Source organism: Phyllostomus hastatus, unplaced genomic scaffold (assembly GCF_019186645.2).
Source record: "Phyllostomus hastatus isolate PE091 unplaced genomic scaffold, TTU_PhHast_1.1 phas_contig_34, whole genome shotgun sequence".
NCBI classification, from domain to species: Eukaryota; Metazoa; Chordata; class Mammalia; order Chiroptera; family Phyllostomidae; genus Phyllostomus; species Phyllostomus hastatus.
Genome location: NW_025333857.1, coordinates 36,786,734 through 36,805,241, shown reverse-complemented (window position 1 = coordinate 36,805,241; position 18,508 = coordinate 36,786,734). Strand labels below are relative to the sequence as shown.

Genomic DNA, 18,508 nt, shown 5'->3' with positions numbered 1-18,508 from the left:
TCATTGTTTCTCCATTCACTGAGTACAGTTAAAACCTATTATCATTCTCCTTTCCAGATTAAACACGTAGATTTTGATAGTTTGTCTTGCACCCTGTGAGTGATTGTGTGCCCCCTACTGTGCAGACCAGAAGGTGTCCGCTGTGGCGGTCAACTCTGGCTCTGCGTTAGACCATGCAGGGAGCATTGACAAAGCCTGGCCACTTCCCGGACCAGTTAAATCAGACACCCCCAACAGCAGGACCTAGACATGAGTGTTTTTTAAAGTTCCCCAGGAGATTCTAATGTTCATCCAAGTACCAATACCTACTACCACTAAGTAATACTTCGTACCCTTAGTACAAGAGTTACATCAGCCCTGCGCACTGTGGCTGCACAGTCCTCTGGGGCTGTCCAGGCTGCCCACGTGCCCTGAGCTGCAGCTGCGTCAGATGCCACAGGCTCCTACACGGGACCGTGATTGCTGTTGCTTGCACAGGGAATTTTATTGTGAACGTAAAAGCAACCCTTTCCTCATCTGTGAATCAAGACAGTGGTTATGTCTATCCTTGGACTTCATGCTTTATGTATCGAGCAAAGCAGGGAACATAGCATGGTTTGTGCTTCTCATTGTAAAATAATCAAATGCTGTTGAGGAGAAGTCAGGAGTTAAAAGAATGGCTACCTCCAAAAAGTGTTGAGTTAGAAGTATGGGGAGGAACGGAATCAAAAGATATATTAGCAAAGCGTTGGTAGGACTTTCAATTTTCATTTTATCCGTCAGCTCAGTAAGCAGTTCTGTGCCATCAGATGAGAATGATAACGTTTGAATAAAATTAACATTTATGTCTCAAAGATACTACTTATTGGCTGAGTTACTATTCAGCTCTTACCCATTGATATCACTGTACCAGTGTAAAAAAAAAACTTTTTTTAAAAATTTTATTTATTTGTAGAGAGGAGAAGGGAGGGAGAAAGAGAGGGAGAGAAACATCAGTGTGTTGTTGCCTCTCACATGGAAACCCCCCCCACTGGAGACCTGGCCTGCAACCCAGGCATGTGCCCCGACTGGGAACTGAACCAGCAACCCTTGCTTCCCAGGCTGGCACTCTCAATCCACTGAGCCACACCAGCCAAGCCCAGTGTTAAAAAATTTTAATTATAATATCTTAAGGCCACTGTTCCAGGTCCTTGAGGTACCCCAGCAGCCCTGTCTCTGTTCTGGGATGCTCCTGGCATCTTTGGAGTCTGCCAGTAAAAAGGTCAATGTGAGCTGTGACTAGGAGAGTCCTGAACCTGCTCTGTTCTGTTTGCCAGTGCGCGTGCGTACCACTGGTTAGATACTTTCGTCTCACCCCAGCTTATGTTTGAGCATGTAATTATTAGAGTCATTCTCTCACTCAGTAATTTAGTTACAGAAATCACCAGTTAACCAGTAAAGGCTAGGAGACTCATCTAAGATCATACCAGAGACCCGACCAGGCCTCCCAACTTCCTGGACTATCTCCTCTGTCATTATTCCTTCGTATCCACAGTCTTGTTAGATCGCATTTCTGGACACACATATTGAAAAGTAGGCAATTTTGTTCCATTGTAGAAGTATTTATTGAATAGCCCTAGTATTGTGCTAGAATATAAGAAATATTAGACAGTGCCTTGTTAGAAGTTCTGTGTGCACAAACATGGAGCAAATAGCAGTGCCAGCAATATATACACCTTGTGCCCGACGACTGGTGTATGAAGACTGAGAGTGCCCAGTGAGGTGAGACTATTAGGAAAGGCTTACTTGGAAGGATGGATAGAATTCTTGGAAGACTGAGGAAGACTGAGGCTTCACTCCACATCCTTTCCTTATCACATCTGTTGCTTAGCTTTCTGACTAGGGGCTACTGCTCTTTGTGACTAATGATTTTCTTCATAAATGCACAGCTTCTGGGCTTCGTTTACTGCTGAGCACTCAGGTTGTTTCTGCTTATAATTTTGAATATATTACTTAATGTTTTCCCTTCCCACCTCTGGATTTTTATCTCTCTGTATAATTTATCTTTCTTATGTTAATACTAATGAATGGAAAATAAAAAGAGAAGAGCATTTTCATAGAACAGTAATTAACCTAGGCAAACGATTCTGAAACCTCTGCCTTTGTGAGTGCCATTGCTTTTTGCCTCATTCTGGCACACCGACTTGCTCTCTGCTGCCGCTTCTGTTTTCTCTCCTCTCCATCCTCTGCCTTCTCGGAATTTCTTCCTTGAACTCAGAGTTTTATAGCAAGAGATCTGTTTAATAAAAGACGGTGAAGCTCTACAAAGGTTGAAATTTCCTATTTCCAAATAAAGGGAGTTTTAAAGTACTATTTAAAATAATAGTGTCATAGAAGCTGGAGACTGGAATTAAAGGTCATCTTGTACTATCCACAAATATAAAAGAGGTTAGTGAAAGGTTATCCTCCTTCTGAAAGACGGTTTCTGTGCCATCAGATGAGAATAATAACATTTGGATAATGTTAATGTGCCTTTGAGTGAAGATTATAATGTTATCAGAGATGGACTGTAGCTCAGATTGCACAACAAAAGGAAGTAGCTAAATTTGGAACTTACATGAAACCTTTTCAAAAATAGATATATAGCTAAGAATACATATAAGAGGCAATATGCATATTTGTCTTCCTGAAAAAGCAATAAAATATGCTAAGCCCTTTTGAGTTATATCGAGATGGATTTGGTTTGGTTTTATTCCATGACCCACGCTACATCACCCATCATTTTAGTTTTTCACAGGAAGCTCACCGAAATTTAAGGGAAAGAGCATCTCTGGATGTATAATCCCTGGTAAAATCTTCACAGGCATCTATTTGGGTGTCTTAGAAAAGGTTGTAATCAGGTTGTGGACTTTGCCCTTTTGAAACATGACATTGAGGTGAATGTAATATAATGAGATTTGGATTTCCTTGTGGAGGAAAAAAAACTTGTATTACTTTAAGTCAGCATGCTGCTAGTTGGAAAACCGTTATAACTGTAAAATAATAATCAGTAACTCATAATTTAGGGTAGAGTTTAGAACAGCATTTCCTTAAGATATAAAACTGATAGTGCTGTACAGCAGTTTGGAAGGAATCATAGAAATTATTTTATAGTTTTTAGAACAGGCTTCCAGAAGTTGAAATCCTCAAAAGAGTTGGTTCACTGAATGTAAGAAAAGAGCTAGGTGAGGATATTTCACCATCATTCCCTTTGGATCACGCTTGAGATACAAACGCAGAGTTGCTTCTGTTTACTGAGCCCCTAGTGCGTGCTTGTTTCTCTGCTGTTTTATGTGTAGTATTACATTTGAGCTTTATAAAATGCTGTGGCAAGGGTATCGTTTCCTCTATTTAGGACTAACGAAGCTGAGGCTTGGAGCGGCCCAAAGCAAGTAAATGGGAGCATGGTTAAAAGTCAGTTGTTTGACCGCAGAGCCACAGGCCCTTAGCCCCAGTGCCTTGTACCTTGAGATAGTGATGACCCCTAACGACACAGACCATGAAGGAGCACTGGTCCCTAATGTGGGCTCTGGTCCCCCTGGTGGACTGCAACGCCAAACACACGTCTGAGGTTCAGTGTAACCACCTCTCTAGAGTATAAATTAAGGGGCGAGGGAGCAGAAAACATGGGAACATCTTGTGTGTACATTATTTTTTAATGTATCCTGACCAAGAAGCTAAGAAAATTTCCACTGGTTGGAGTCATATTCAGTATAATTCTCAATTCCTCTTACTCAGAGGGCACACAAAGAAGGTAGTTGTGGCTGAGGTGGGGGTGCAAAATCAGATTACTTCAGGGCCAGGCAGGCAAGCTGAAGCCAGCCAGGCTCTAGCCTTTAAGTGAGTGAGTGAGTGAGTGAGTGAGTTAGCTAGCTTTGGCATTCTAAGACATAGAATATTCTTCCCTTCCATGAAGAATGATGCTGTCTCCCATCATTATTGACAATAGTGAGGTGTAAATGGTAGCCTACTTGGCTACAGCCTCTTGTCCTCTTGGAATATGGGCATAGTGTTACTGGATCTTCCATTTATTGAGAGAAGTAGGAAATTAATTGTTTAATGGGAATTCTCTCAGTTTTAGGTGGTGCCCCTGTTAAAAAACTTGTTTGTACTAGACCAGGTAGGTCTGTAGACCATCAGCCTACTCCTGGGCTTCTTGATTTCCCTATCCCAAGTCTTTTTCCCATGCGTAGGCTGGTCCGGAGTCCTGGTTTGCCCGAGACGCTTGTGATTTACACCTGTTGTCTTAGCATCCTGCAGGTTTAGTGTTTGGTCGAGTTTTTATTTTTTAAGGAAGCATTCTGATTAATAGTTGCACTGAAAGACCGGGGTTGGATTTGATAGGCTTTCATCTTGTGTTTCCAGATACTGCCCATGCAGTTGAACAAATTTCTCACTTTAACACTTGATTAAATCCGAAAGATTTTCCAACTGTTTTCCAAATCCTTCCCAGATGCAGTGTAACTGTACCTCTCTTTCAAAGACGGCGCATGGGCACCTGCACTAGCACAGAGTGAGCCTGGACAAGAGTGACAGGGACAGTCAGCTCCTTTCGGCCCCTAGGACAGGAGAGAAGGCTGCGGTGCCGCCATCTTTACCATCTGCGCCGTGACTAGCCAGGCACACTGTGCCCTCGTCTGTGGGCTGTGAGGTCCATTAAGACACCAGGCCCTCGCTGAGTGGGGTCCACGGGAAATGGTGTGAGGTGTGTGTGGAAAATCAGCACTGAGAGTCTTGCTCACTTCTGTGCCTTGTCATTTATTGTTTGGCACAAATCTATTACTGTTTGTTTTGTTGTTTGATCATGCTTTTAGTTTGCAATAAATCCCTGTAGCCGTAATAAGCTTTTTTAAACAAAAAAAGTGAAAATGCATGTTTAACGAAAAATTAAATGCTGAATTTTGAGGTAACAAGGTAACGAGGTATTGCCTCAAGAATGTGTAACTTGTACAAAATTGTCGATATTTAACATCCACCATTGTGGCTATAGTGGTATCATCAGCCACATAAAATTCAATGATAAACGCTTTTCATTCCCTAAAAATGTTGAAAATAAAAGTATTTTGTGATAATGCCATGAATATAGTTCTTGAGGATGCATGGTGTCATGATAAATAAAACCTTTATTAAATTAAGAAGCGTATGGAGCAGACATGTGCTTGGAATTAGTTGTGACTCACACACAAGTCCTAATTTTGTCTAAACAAGCTGTGATAATCTACCAATCATGAGTTTCATCTCTTAAAAGTATTTGTGAAAGAATAACATTATGAACTGATAGGAAAAAATATAGTTCCTATGAAAACATTTGAACTGAAATATTTACATATTTTTATATGAAAAATAATAGAGTTAAGAACACCTTCTGGTTAGCAGATTTTGTTCTGGGCTTTACAGGTCTATGTCAGTCCCTAAAAGAGAGGACATTTCTGAATTAAAATTGTTAAGGCCCACAGAGAAGAACCCATCTGAAAATGTTAACTTAAATTTATTAACCTAAAATGGTTAATACAATTTTGAAGAATATTGCAGGCATTTTTATAAAATAGTTAAGTATATAATATGTTCATATTGAAAAAATACATAGTCTTCTGAAAACTGTTAGGGACAGGATATTAGGAATAGATACAGCTAAGAACATGGTTAAAGTTCATGAATATACCAAGAAAAATTCTTCTCATTTTTTTGTACTCTATACGGTTATATGAAAGTTTTACTTTTGGGGAAGAATTTTATATTTGAGAATATTTTAATAGTACCAATGTAATAAAACTGATATGTTGGTCAGTAAATATTTCAAAGATATACAACATTAACTTTTAGTAATTTAACTTTAAAACTCAAGCCATTTCCAAACTCAGAAGTGGCACGTGTAGACTAGGCCATCATACACTCACTTAGCAGGTTGCAGGTTTCTCAGTACTGGTCCACGAATCGTTCTATAACTGATTCTTATCTGTATTCTTTCTGACCTTGGGTCCTTTCTCAAAGCAACAAATTATATAACTTACTTACTCCCCCCAATTTTTTTTAAATTTATGAAAAACAAAATTGCCTAGTGAGATGTGGATTCTCTTTATTTCCCTTTCCTTCTTGCTCCTCTGGTCCTAAATGTTTCATTACCCTTCTGGATAGGACACATTGGCACCGTCGCTATCCTTTCTTTTTACATTCTTTACCACTGGAGCCATTTATTGCTCTCTGAGTTAAAGGGATAATTGAGTAAGTGTTCTAAGAACCTTTTTTTTTTCCTGTGAGGTTTGGAGACTGAGAGCCCTTTTCACTTTCGGTTCTGGCCACAGGATCTGAAGCTGCAGTGGTCAGGTTTCACATTGTACATCCCAGAAAGATTTCATTCCCTGTGCGGGACTCTGGAGTTCCCAGGAGCATCGTGGCCACCCTTCATTAAGGAGCTTGTTCTTTATCTTTTTTTTTTTCTGGCTTTGTTTGCAAGTCTACCAAGATGAACAGGGGAATCTTCTCTATCTGTTTTTCCTGTTGTCAAACAAAATAAAATCCCAGACTACCAGCAGCATGCTCTTCTAGTTAATAAGACTGTAGGAGCACAGATGCTGCAAAGAGTAAACGATTAGGTTTCTGAGACGTATTATCGTCAAGAAATGAGCCCCGTGCAAACCGTGATCTCATAAAGGAAAATGTGAATCTGTAAAGCAGGCATTTACCTATGATGCCAGAGTCGGGGGGAGTCAGTTAATTCATTGTTGCAGTTACGTAAAATCAACCCCTTGTTTTTTCTTGAGAGTCCCAGTCTCTAATCAGTGTTTTGCATAATATGATCCATGAGAAGACCAGTCTCATCAGCTGAACTGAGGGGGGAAAGCTGCCATGATCAAAAAGTTGGAGAATCACAGTGGCATCCCCAACCCTGCTGTGTGCGCTGGGTCCCCAGCACCGTTACGGTATTGAAGATTCTGAATTCTGTAGTACAGGCATCTGTGTAACTTTTTATAACCATCATTCTCCACTTTTATTTGATTTTGAGTTTAGAACCCATTTTCAAATAAGCAGCCATTAAAATCCCAAGTAACTAACATTCCTCAAACTATTCTTTGAAGGCAACCATACAGAGATACCTAATTATTTCAAATCTTTATGAATATATATATATTTAAAAGAGTCTCATTTTCTAATTTATAATTATGACTTTGTATAATTTATTTGAAAGTAAACTTTTTGTAGTATTATCTATGTATATATTTACATTTGTGGTATCATCATCATAATCATGAAGCATTTCAAACAGTGCAGAATTTTACATTGCGTCCCTGTATTTTACAGTCCTGAGGGTGGGGTTCTGTGTGATGGAACCAGTCTCTCTGGAACCGCTGGCCACTCTGTATCAAGCATCTGACCCACAGGTCATTGATACTGATCACTATGGCATGGCAGACAAACATGACAAAGGAAAATGTGGTAAGCAAAGAACTAAATAGAAGAATATTTTACATGGAAAATAATAGTGGTAGGGCTAAGAAAGAGATTGAGTCCTTTAAAAGAAAAATAGTATTTTTGAAAAAAAATGGAGCCCTGGCTGGTGCAGTTCAGTGGATTGAGTACCAGCCTCAGAACCGAATGGTCACTGTTTTGATTCCCAGTCAGAGCACATAACTGGGTTGGGGACCAGGTCCCCAGTTGGGGGCATGTGAGAGGCACCTGATCAGTGTGTCTCTCACATTAATGTTTCTCACCCTTTCTTTCTCCCTCCCTTCTCCCCTCTCTAAAACTTAATAAATAAAATCTTTAATAAAAGAGTATTTCCTTCTCTCAAGAAGGAATCCAGTATATGTTAGAATAAGCAATCCAGCCTATATAGTGAAGCAAAGCCAAACAGAGAAATAATTTTTCAGAAAATGTTTTTTGGGAAAGGCAGTGTGCCTTATAAGTTGTTGATTGCCTTGGCAAATACCATGATGGAAATTTAAAAGTAAAAATAGAATGATGGAAGAGCAAACTTAATAATGGGACAATAAATCAATTTGTAAAATTCTAGTAAACATAGAATAATATGTGACACTTTGATAAACTGTCCTATCTGATATTTTGTTATATGGAACATTTTATTTAACATAAATTCTGATAAATCATGATTTATCGCCCTGGCTGGCGTAGCTCAGCGGATTGAGCACGGGCTGTGAACCAAAGCATCGCAGGTTCGATTCCCAGTCAGGGCACATGCCTGGGTTGTGGGCCATGTCCCTAATGGGGGCCACATGAGAGGCAACCACACACTGATGTTTCTCTCTCTCTCTCTCTCTCTCTCTCTCTCTCTCTCTCTCCCTCTCTCTCTCTCCCCCCTCCCTCCCCCTCCCTCCCCCTCTCCCTCTCCCTCCCTTCCTCTCTCTAAAAATAAATAAATAAAAAATCTTTTTAAAAAAGAATTTATCTGATTTATCAGTGTCTAGTGCATTGCCTGACACATGGTAAATAGTCATTGACATAATTAATATTAACAGTTATTTTGAGAAAATGCAAGATTTCATAATTATATTGTTTAAGGCATTTTACTAACAAGGTTTTAAATTTTCCTCCTGCATTTCATAGATGAGGAAGCTGAGGTTCAGGAAGGTTGAGAGACCTGCCCGAAGGCACAGGCTGGAATGTGACAGTTATGATGGAAACCTGGTTTGATCTCAAGCTGTTGTTCAGCCTTCCTCTTCTCTCCTCTGGTCTCTGGATTTCTCACTGAGAAAGACTGTGGCCTCCTGATACTGGGGTGAAGAGGGCATTGGCACTTAGTAAAAGAGAATCCGCAGATCCCTGGCTCGGAAGGATTCCAGACACAGGATTTATCATCTTCATCAGGGACTCCAAAAGGCTGTGTCATGTAGTAATTTGTAGTTTTGCTGAGCAGTGAGTTGAATTGTAAAAATGCAGAGGTTGTCCTGTGGGAATGAATCACTTGCTATGTGAACCCATCCGGCGGCAGCTCGGTGGGACACTGCTGTGTTCGTCATTTATGCAGTAATGCTCATTTTAAAAAAAAAGCATCGACTGTCGTTCTGTGTATAATGCACCTTAATGAAGGTCAGCTGTTCAAATTGTGATGAAGTCAGAGATGGTGAGGTGTTCAGTTCTTATCCAAGTTTTCTGTAGGAAATTTATGCTAAGGAATCCTTGTAAATTTGAGGAGCCAGAGAGATTCATTATCCAGTATGACCTCCAGAATGTTATTTCACATTTGAGCAAATTAAGGTTTGTGCAAATTGCCCAAATCACAGAAGCTAGTAGGTGTGTACACCATGGTTTATGCTTTCTGTGCTGTTTTCCTTTTCTTTTACTTTTTAAATAACTAGTACCTTTAGGTGTTAGGCTCTGCCTTTAATATTGCACTTGCATTCTGTACTTGAACCCTCTAAGTGTTATTATTACCTTCATTTCACAGACTAGCAAACAGGTTTGGAGATGTTAAATAGTCTGCCCAAGGTCATGTTTCATTTGTGCATGGTGGAGGTGGGGTTACAACACAGCAATCTGATCTCATATTCCCTCATTTTACTTTGTACTTCCTGTGAGCAGCAGAAAAAAAACACAAAACAAACAAAAGCCTGGCATTTTTTTTCCAGTTTATTTAGGGGTCTGCAGGTTTTTTTCTCTAGAGTCAAATGCCAAAAGAAAGATAAGGACTAAGGAAAAAGAATGAGACGCTGTGAGCCTTGGTTTGGAATTAAAACGGACGGTGGTTGGGACTTTCTCTGAGTTAGAGGCCTTCCATGCGCTGAGCATCCCATCGAACAGAGCAGGCCTAATGAGCTAAATACTTGTGTGGAAGAGCTTCCACAAATGTAGGAGTTACCATTTGCTTTTCTACTTCTGGATTATAGGAACTGGAATAGGTGTGACATTCCAGCCCAAAGCCACCATGAGGTGTTAATGAGTTTTTAAAAATCCTTCCAAAGTGACTATAAAATCCTTTCTGTTTCATGTGAAGCCTTGGCCTTCTGTGGGCAGCGTAAGGCCCACTATGGTGGGAGCTCAGTTCTTCCTTCCCTTTGCCTAAGCAACCATGGAAATATCAACACGTCTAGGATTTACCTAAGTTTTATGACCCCCGAATCACTAAAACAAGACATTACCGCATTGGCACCTCTTGCGGTTTCCATGCGGTCTTTCCCTAGAATTCTGCCAGGGTTTCTAAGAGTAGCTACTTAGTTCTCACAATGTTCCCTCAAAGGCCTGCCACCAGCTTGGTAAGCATTCTGAAAGCTAGCATTCACCATTAAATATTTTTATCCAGTGTGTACAATTCTAACTTAAAATGAAATAGAATTATATTTTACATTTTGTTTATATGATTAACTCATCTGTTTTGCTTTTCTCTGTACAATGTTCAAAATAAAAAGTAGTGAATTGGGATTGATTTGTTATTTATATTAGAAATTACTTGTTTTATCATAGTTTTTATGAGTAATTGTTTAGTTTCACATAATTATGATTTTTACTACTATTTACATTTGACATTTGGGCAAATAGAAAAGGGTCTCATTTAACTTCTTACTCTAGCATACTAAAAAAATTTCTTGCCACATACAGAATATTTTTTACCAAAAAAAGTGAGAGGATTGAACTTCCATTGGAGTCATCTGTATAGGCAGTTTTAAAATTCTGTGTATATTTTGTAAGATGCTGTCATAATTTTGAACAACTTAGAGAACTTCAGTTGAAAGCTCTTACATAAATGCAGATTACAGCTGATAGTATTTGAATTCTCTTTTCCAAAACAACAAGGATGGAATTAAACAATGAAGCTTAGGAGTCAGTAAAAAATGACTTAGAAATTCTGATCTGGATGCAGGCAAAGTGCTGATCTGTGTGTTATTAAGGGCAGTGTAAGGGTTTACAGGAACAAATATAAAAGACACATGGACAAAAACTAGGAGGGGTGGAAATGGGAGGGAGGTGGGGAGGGATGGGTGGGTGGGTTGGAATGGGAGTAAAGGACAGAAAACTGTACTTGAACAATGATTAAAATAAAATAAAATAAAATAAGGCAGTATACTTCCATGAACGCTGGAGGTTGATTTCTCAGAGTGCTAAGAAATGGATTGATTTGATTGAACATTGATTCCTCAGTGTTCATAGGGGATATCGTCCATGTTATAGCTTTCACTGTGGAGGTTAATTTGAATTAATAGTTAACACAAAACTCCTCATTAGACTTTTTTTCACAGTTTAAAGGAAGTGCCATTTTTATTTTGTCCAGTGAACTTTATCCGTCTCTTCCTCCTCCTTGGAAACGTCATGAGTCTTCATCTCCACCTGTCAGACAAACCCTGTCTTTTCTTTGAGGCCTTGTTTGACCTCCTTTGTCCACACCAAGTTCTACTTGCCGAGTCCACATGTGGCATTGCTCATGTACAGACTGAACTGTGATTCATCCTGTATTGTTAGGTACTGTTGGAAGTAGTGAAGTCTTATTTTAATAAATGATATTGTGTGTTCCTAGAGGGACAGTGAAATAAGACTTATAACTCCTTGGTCCTCTATGCATTGTAGCTATATTTATTATATGTTCATAATTATATGGTTTATGGATAGATGAAGTTTCTAATTTACTCCAACTAAACCATTTTATGGACTAGAAAAGTGAAGTTATTAAGAGATAAAGTAATTTCTCCTAAGGGTGATGGCTAGTGTTAGAGGTAAAGTCAGGGCTAGAAGTTAGATATCCTGATTTCCAGTTTAATACAATTTCTTTTTTTTCCTTCCTTGCATTCTCCATTCAACAAATATTTATCAGGCATTCTGCTAGGCTTTGATACTGCAATGTTGAGTCTGTTTTGGAACTTATACTGCAATTAGGGAGGAAGATATTAACAAATATCATAAAAATACTTGTACACCAGCTACTGAGATAAGTGCCGTTAAGGATTATATAGTGCTGTGAGAATAGGTAATGGATGGAAAATTTCCTGGAGAAACTGACTTTGACTTGTAGGACTTGGCATAGTATTTATATGTATTTCTAAATGCAATAAAATTAGACAAATGTTTATTTGCTTACTCTGTCTTGGGTCCCAAAATAAATTAGAGTCAGTAAGCTACAGCCCCTTCCCTCAGTGTATAGTCTACAGGAGGGAAATAAGACATACCCATTAGCATAAAGGAAAATGCAGAAGTTCCATGGTTCAAAGGACACAAAGACTATATTTTGGGGGAGAGAAGAAAAATCATAGAGATGATACATGATGAAACCCCAGAACAAAAGCAAAGGAAGGTAGAGAAAGCAAGAGGGGAGACATTGCAGATGTAAGAAAAAGCACACAGATATAGCCAGATAGGAAACTGCTGGAGTTTTCTGGCAATAGAGAGTAGTCTCATTTTACAGGAGCAGGCTCTCAGTGGAAAGTTACAATACACTGTTGAGAGTGTTGCCTTTATTTAAATACCCTTACAGCCAGCTGAAACGAAGGATGAAATGTAAGAACTCCCTCTTGTTCCTGCACCACGGAATCCTGTGTTTTGTTTGGTTGCCACCATATGGACTGTCCCCCCGTGGGAGCTCTGCCTAGCTCCCTGGTTGCTTGCTGTATTACCTCGTGTCGCAGTGGGGTCCAGTAAACATTTCATTATCATGGTGAAAAGTGTCTGGTATGTGGAAACTATTTTCTCTGGCAGAAGCTAACTTCTCTAGATACAGAAACAGAACTCCTTCCAAATGACATGGCTGGCCTAGTGTAGTACATATCAAATTCATTTTTAAATACTGCCTCCACTAACCTGTGTCACTAGGTAGCTTTTAGCCAATTCAGAGAAAGTTCTCAACCATTTATCCCTATGGATATTATAATAGTTTGCCTAAGGTTATTGCAGAAAAGTTCTGGAAATCTCTTACTTGTTAGCATGTGTGGATTTGACCAGTGTCCGGCCACCGTCTTCTGGGCTCTACGCAGGACACAGTGTCACTGGTAAAGCTTAGTAGGGGAGCAAACGGAGAAGACGCTTTTAGAACAGATGCTGCAAATGAATGGCCCCCAATCAAACTTGGACACAGATATGCTTTATTAATGTTTTAAAAGATTGCCAATATTTAAAATTAGAGATATTTCCCAGGAAAATCTAGATTTTTGACTTCCCTGGAAAAACTGGCCAATCTGGCAACAATGGCCCTACCTTCCCAATGGCAGCACTTGGTTGGAGCTCAGTAGTAGCTTCCTTTTTTAAATAGCAAGTGTGTTTCTCAGCATGCCACAGCCCCCAGCAGTCCCCATTGCATCTGTCCTGCCTGTTTTACTTACTTCCATGGCTCCCTAGCCCTTTGGAGTGACTGCTGCCTCCGTGGGCTTCTTCTGTTTGGTTTCCCACAGCCAGTCTGTGGCCCAGCCTCTCCTTCCTAGAGTTTCTGATTCAAAAGCTTTGACACTGGACCAGAAGATTTGCATTTCTATCAAATTCTCAGTTGATGCTGCTGGTGTGTGGACCACCTTTTGAGAACCACTGACTCTACAGTATTATAACACAATACAAAGCCACGTGAGGCTAGTGGGGCAGTGTGTTCCCACCAGGAAATGACATTTGGAAAGATTACGCAATTTACTTGGAGTCCTAAGAAGAGGCAGAGTCAAATTTAAAACCCTGTCTTTAGAGTACATCCTGTAGGAAACCACCCTGTATGTCCCTGTTTCTGCCCCCAGCAGCCCTCCAAGATCCACCGAATCCTTCAGAGAACCCTGGAATACAGACGCAGCGATGAGTACTCTAATCTAGGATTATAGCCAGGGTAATCATTGTCACATGTAGGGAAACAAAGAATTAGAGCTTGACCGTATTCAGTGAGCAACGGCAGAAAGGCAAGGGTTGAAAGTTAACATTCTGCATCCCTGTTGGGTGGGGTGGGGGAGACCCCCGCGTCTAGTGTTTTATGTTTGGAGGAGCTTCGATGGAGCAGGCTGAAGACAGAGAAGGTGCATCCAGTACAGCCTTTGGTATCAACACAGAAAAACAAGGGCTCCAGAGCCAAGTGGAGCACAGCTAGGGATTCACTGGGGAGCCAGTGATAATTGTTTTCAAAGAGCGAATCTCGTGGGGAACTGTGATCGAGGTAGGCCCATCCGGAGGGGATCCAGGAACGGGACTCCAGGCTGGCAGGACCGCTGGTGGGATAATACAGCAGATTTCCTGGGCAGGGACTAGGTACAAAAAGCAACTCTAGGCACGTGTGTTCCAAGATTGAGATTCATTGTGGAGCTAGCACCTCTCCATCACTAGATCTGACTGTCCAGGTCAGAACAGAGCTAGCAAGAAAGATGGTTCCTTCAGTCTTAGCATGTTAGACTTTTTAAACCCTTACTAAAGTCAAGATTAGACTAATGACCTGGGGCCCCTATCACTTATGGGTGGAGCAGGATGGTAAAGGTTGGGAACTAGACAAGGCCTGACATGGATTAGATTTGTTATAATTCTATAACTCTACAAAATGAACAACTAGGTCATTATGTGACTATGATAGCCATTCACTAACCTAGTTCAGAAGTTTGTGTTTTTTTGTACAAAATCAAGACTGAATCAATTATCAATTATCTGTTTCCAATTTCCAAGGTAATTATTTATTATATTTATTTGCATATTTATGTATATGTGTAATTCACATATATAGTACATCTGTGAAATCTATTTCAGTTGGGATTGTTAAGCAGTGGTACATTCTGGTTCATTTGGAAGTTGACCATATAACCTTTTATTTCAGTCTTACTGAAAAACATTTTTCAATCGCCTTACTTCTTTCCTGCTATATGTTGTATAATGAAGTAACAAAGTCCTTTTCTTTGTTGAAATATTGACTGGGGTCTTCAATCTTATAATGTAGATAAGGCAGATATAAATATTTTAGAAGTTGGGGTGTGTAGGAATGGGGGGGGAATGGCCTCTGTCATTCAAAGTAAGTCATCACTGTTCACTGTTGCTGCAGTGGTTTCACACGCCGTGAACTGTGGACACGAGTCCTGATGGAGTTTCCGCTAAGACGGAACGCCTGTGGTTTGGGTGTGTCATGTGTTTGATTATAATGAACTGTAGAGGAGATAATTACTTCTGTCTTCTTTTCTCTTTAATAATATTAATTTCTTTAGGATTACTATTATCACCTAAAACCAGTCGTGTGCATAGCATGACATCTTTCATTGTGTGTTCAGCGTAATGTGTGGGCCAAAGGCAATGATCAGTGATGGAAAAGGAGATTAAAACTGCTATTTTTTTTTAACAGGCTCATGCACAATTAGTTCGAGAAGTTGATGTGGAGAAGGTGTCTGCTTTTGAGAATCCATACGTAGATGCAATAAAGAGTTTATGGAATGATCCTGGAATCCAGGAATGCTATGATAGACGACGAGAATATCAATTATCTGACTCTACCAAATAGTGAGTATTCATTCAAGAGGCCCTTTGGATCTTTCTTTCTACTTTTCATGTGCAGGTGCTCTGCAATGATAACTTATGTCTGTGTTCTGTGACTTGTATGAAGTATCTAATTCAAACTTCAAAGTTAGGAAGTAGAGATATTAAACTTGGGCCAGCCTCATAAGGGACTGGCATCACGAGTTAGGGAGTGTGCTTCTTTTACTGTTTTCTGTGTGAAAAACCAACTGAAAACTCTAGGAATCTGATATCACCAACTCATTTCTTCCCCCAAATATCAAACCATCAATGCTCAAACACATTCTACACATACCCCATTGTCACTTGAAATCTTATAATATTAATTCCTAATACAAATATATAATCCTATGTATGTGCTAGAAAACACCTACACACAGTAAGAACTGCAAACAGATATGTTTGATTATGGCTTCTAAAACATCAGACTTCCTCGTTTCCAGTTTCCAGACACAAAACCTTGACTGCTTTCTTGGAGCCAAAATTATGTTGATGGATAGGTTTATCTTTTCATGAAAATTGTGTGTGAATCTAATTTTGCATGCATGCCAAAGTTATTTTGTGAGCTGTCAATCAAAATCATGTGTCCTGGGAGAGGTTTGCATCCTAGAGAGATTTATGAGTTTTCTAGATTAAATTTTGCCTAACAGAAAGAAAGTAAAGATTTGGTCATCATTGGATTAATGCAATCAATGCAGTCAGCAATCTAGATAATGAGGCGCCTGAAAAATGGATTTTTTTGTAGTATTTAGCCAGATTTCTGTCTACATTAATTATGTTAACCAGCAGTTGCCTGTTGTGCTGGTTCTGGGCAGACAGGAAAATGGGTGGAAAATATGCAGCTGCCTCAGGTCAGTTCGTATGCTGAAATGACCCTCTGGGTGAGAGCAGGACCATGGGGAAGGTAAGGAGCCCCCTAGGCTGCTTGGTTTCACTCAGTTGTGCATAGAAAATCCAAGAGCTATTCAGCTTTGTTTTTTTTCTATGAAGTTGGTCGTGCTTTAACCCCAGTTCCAGGCCTTTGTATAAGATAAGTCATGGTTCAGGTCAGCCACAGAAATGGTTGCTGATCAAAACAGTTCTGGTATTCTTAAAGTAAATTTGAATTACTTAATTCTGGAATGTGATATAGAATGCTCATTATCTAATTATCTAATATTACTCCCCATTGTGTGCTTCTGAAATGTGTGCTTTACTCATTCCTTACTTTCTCTTTTCTTCACATCACTCTTCCTATTCCTAGTCTTTCTCTTCTGCCATCTGATTGCCTGCCTTGCCCCGTCTACCCTGTCTCCCTCCCTCCCTCCCTCCCTCCTTTCCTTTCTCCTGAGTGCCTAACATTTAAGTTTCCGTGAGGACAGAGATGACAAAGATGCATTCAGCCCTTGAGTGTTCCAATTCTGCCCCCTCAACCTTTGACCAGCTGTCTTTTACTTCCTGCCCCCTCTGTCCTTCTGTTTCCTTTGCCATTTCAAATTTCATCTGCCCGCATTGTTGTTGTGTATTATCCCTCATTCCCTGTTCCTGCTCACTCTGTCTTCTCCTGTCTGCGTATTTACCCCTCTGTTCTCATCCTTGATTCCCCTTTAATGCCTCCTTACTCCTGACTTTGCTGCGATGATGTCTCTCCTAGCCTTTACTGGTGAATAAATCCTCCACTATAAAGGTATGTTTCTATGAATAAATCCTCCACCTCTCATAATTTTCATGCTTATCTTTTTACTGTTATCATCAATCTTGTCTCCTCCTCTTCCCCTAATCTGTTCTCCCTATACAGAGGTCTTGCTATTTGGGCCACCAGAGCACCAATATCTAATAATAAAGGCTTACCAGGGTTCAGGCTCCCCCTGAGCACACCATTAGCCTCCTGCTCCTGAGAGAGACCCTCCAGGTAGAATGCAAAACCGATGTTGTGCACCAGGGTGCCCATCACTAGTGAGGTCAGGGCTCATCACGGTATCAGGCCCCCAACCCCCCGTCCATTATAAACTTACATTTTTCCTCCTGCCACTAGACACAGAGCGATGTCACTGAGGGACATTCAGTCCCGCATCAACTCTTCACCTGGTAGTTGGGATTCTAGTGGATAATTCTTGTCTAATTTAGTACTTCCATTAGGATTTGTGAAAAAACGACTTTCTACTTTTATCAGTTGGTCTGCATTGGCATTCTTCCATGAAGTGGAAGGTTTTCTTCTCAAATGGCACTCTTTGATTATCCCGAAATACATTTTCTGCTGAAAGGTATATATTTTAATCTTCTTGTTACAGTAATTTGTGACATAGACTAAGTTGATGGTGATGGTACCATTACTCATCCAAACCAGGACATTTTGAGAAGGAAGGGGTTGTTATGAATAATTTTGATAGCAGCATAAACTGGGAATCTCCTGGTCAAGTATGCACAGCTGCCACCTTAGCTAAATGAAACCTAGGGAAGTATTTTGTTGTTTCCTCCCTCCCTCTCTCTCTCTCTCTCTCTCTCTCTCTCTCTCTCTCTCTCTCTCTCTCCCCCTCCCCTCTCTCCCCCCTCTCTCCCCATTCATTTTCCCTAGAAGAAGACCCTACGTACTTTAAGGAGAATAGAACCGATCTGTTCCTGCTAGTCAGGTAAAGAGTTGGATGTGGAAAGCTGAGTTGGCTGGCCCTGTGTTTCTGTTCTCTCCCTGGGATGTTTTAGCATCAGTGCCCGAGCAGCCTGGCTGACCTGCCTTCAGTCACAGTATGCCAGGAGGCCTGAGTTTTAGAGTCACTTTATTCTTCCCCATTTAGTCACAGGCACTTTTCCTTGTCTTGAGCCAGGAAAACCCTCCCAGCACAAAGGTAGGACAGGTGGCTTTTTGGCTTCATCCAATTGCTGCTGTGTTCCAAATGTTTCTCCAGCATAGTCCCAGCAGATGCTCTGTGCACTGTAGGGATAGCATTAATGATTGCACTGAAGAACTCAATTTCTTTCTCTGGATTTGAGGTAGTTCCACCTTTTCCTTTCTGACTTTTTTGTGTACGTTCTACTGGTATATATTTACTATTTTATCTCCCTTCCTTTCCTTTCGGTGAGGTCCCTCTGTTTTTCTATCTTTATAATTAAATTAAAAAACTCTTCATTGATAGACCTGCTTTCT

At 40.2% G+C, this 18,508-nt stretch overlaps 1 protein-coding gene across 1 annotated transcript in view; it reads left to right on the top strand.

Moving 5' to 3' along the window:
* The window catches only part of LOC123819693 (guanine nucleotide-binding protein G(q) subunit alpha), a 259,106-nt gene that overhangs the window by 166,825 nt on the left and 73,773 nt on the right, over positions 1-18,508 (top strand). The window contains exon 3 of the mRNA XM_045840150.1: positions 15,218-15,372. Within this exon, the coding sequence (XP_045696106.1) occupies positions 15,218-15,372 (155 nt within the window). The remainder of the gene's footprint in view (positions 1-15,217; positions 15,373-18,508) is intronic.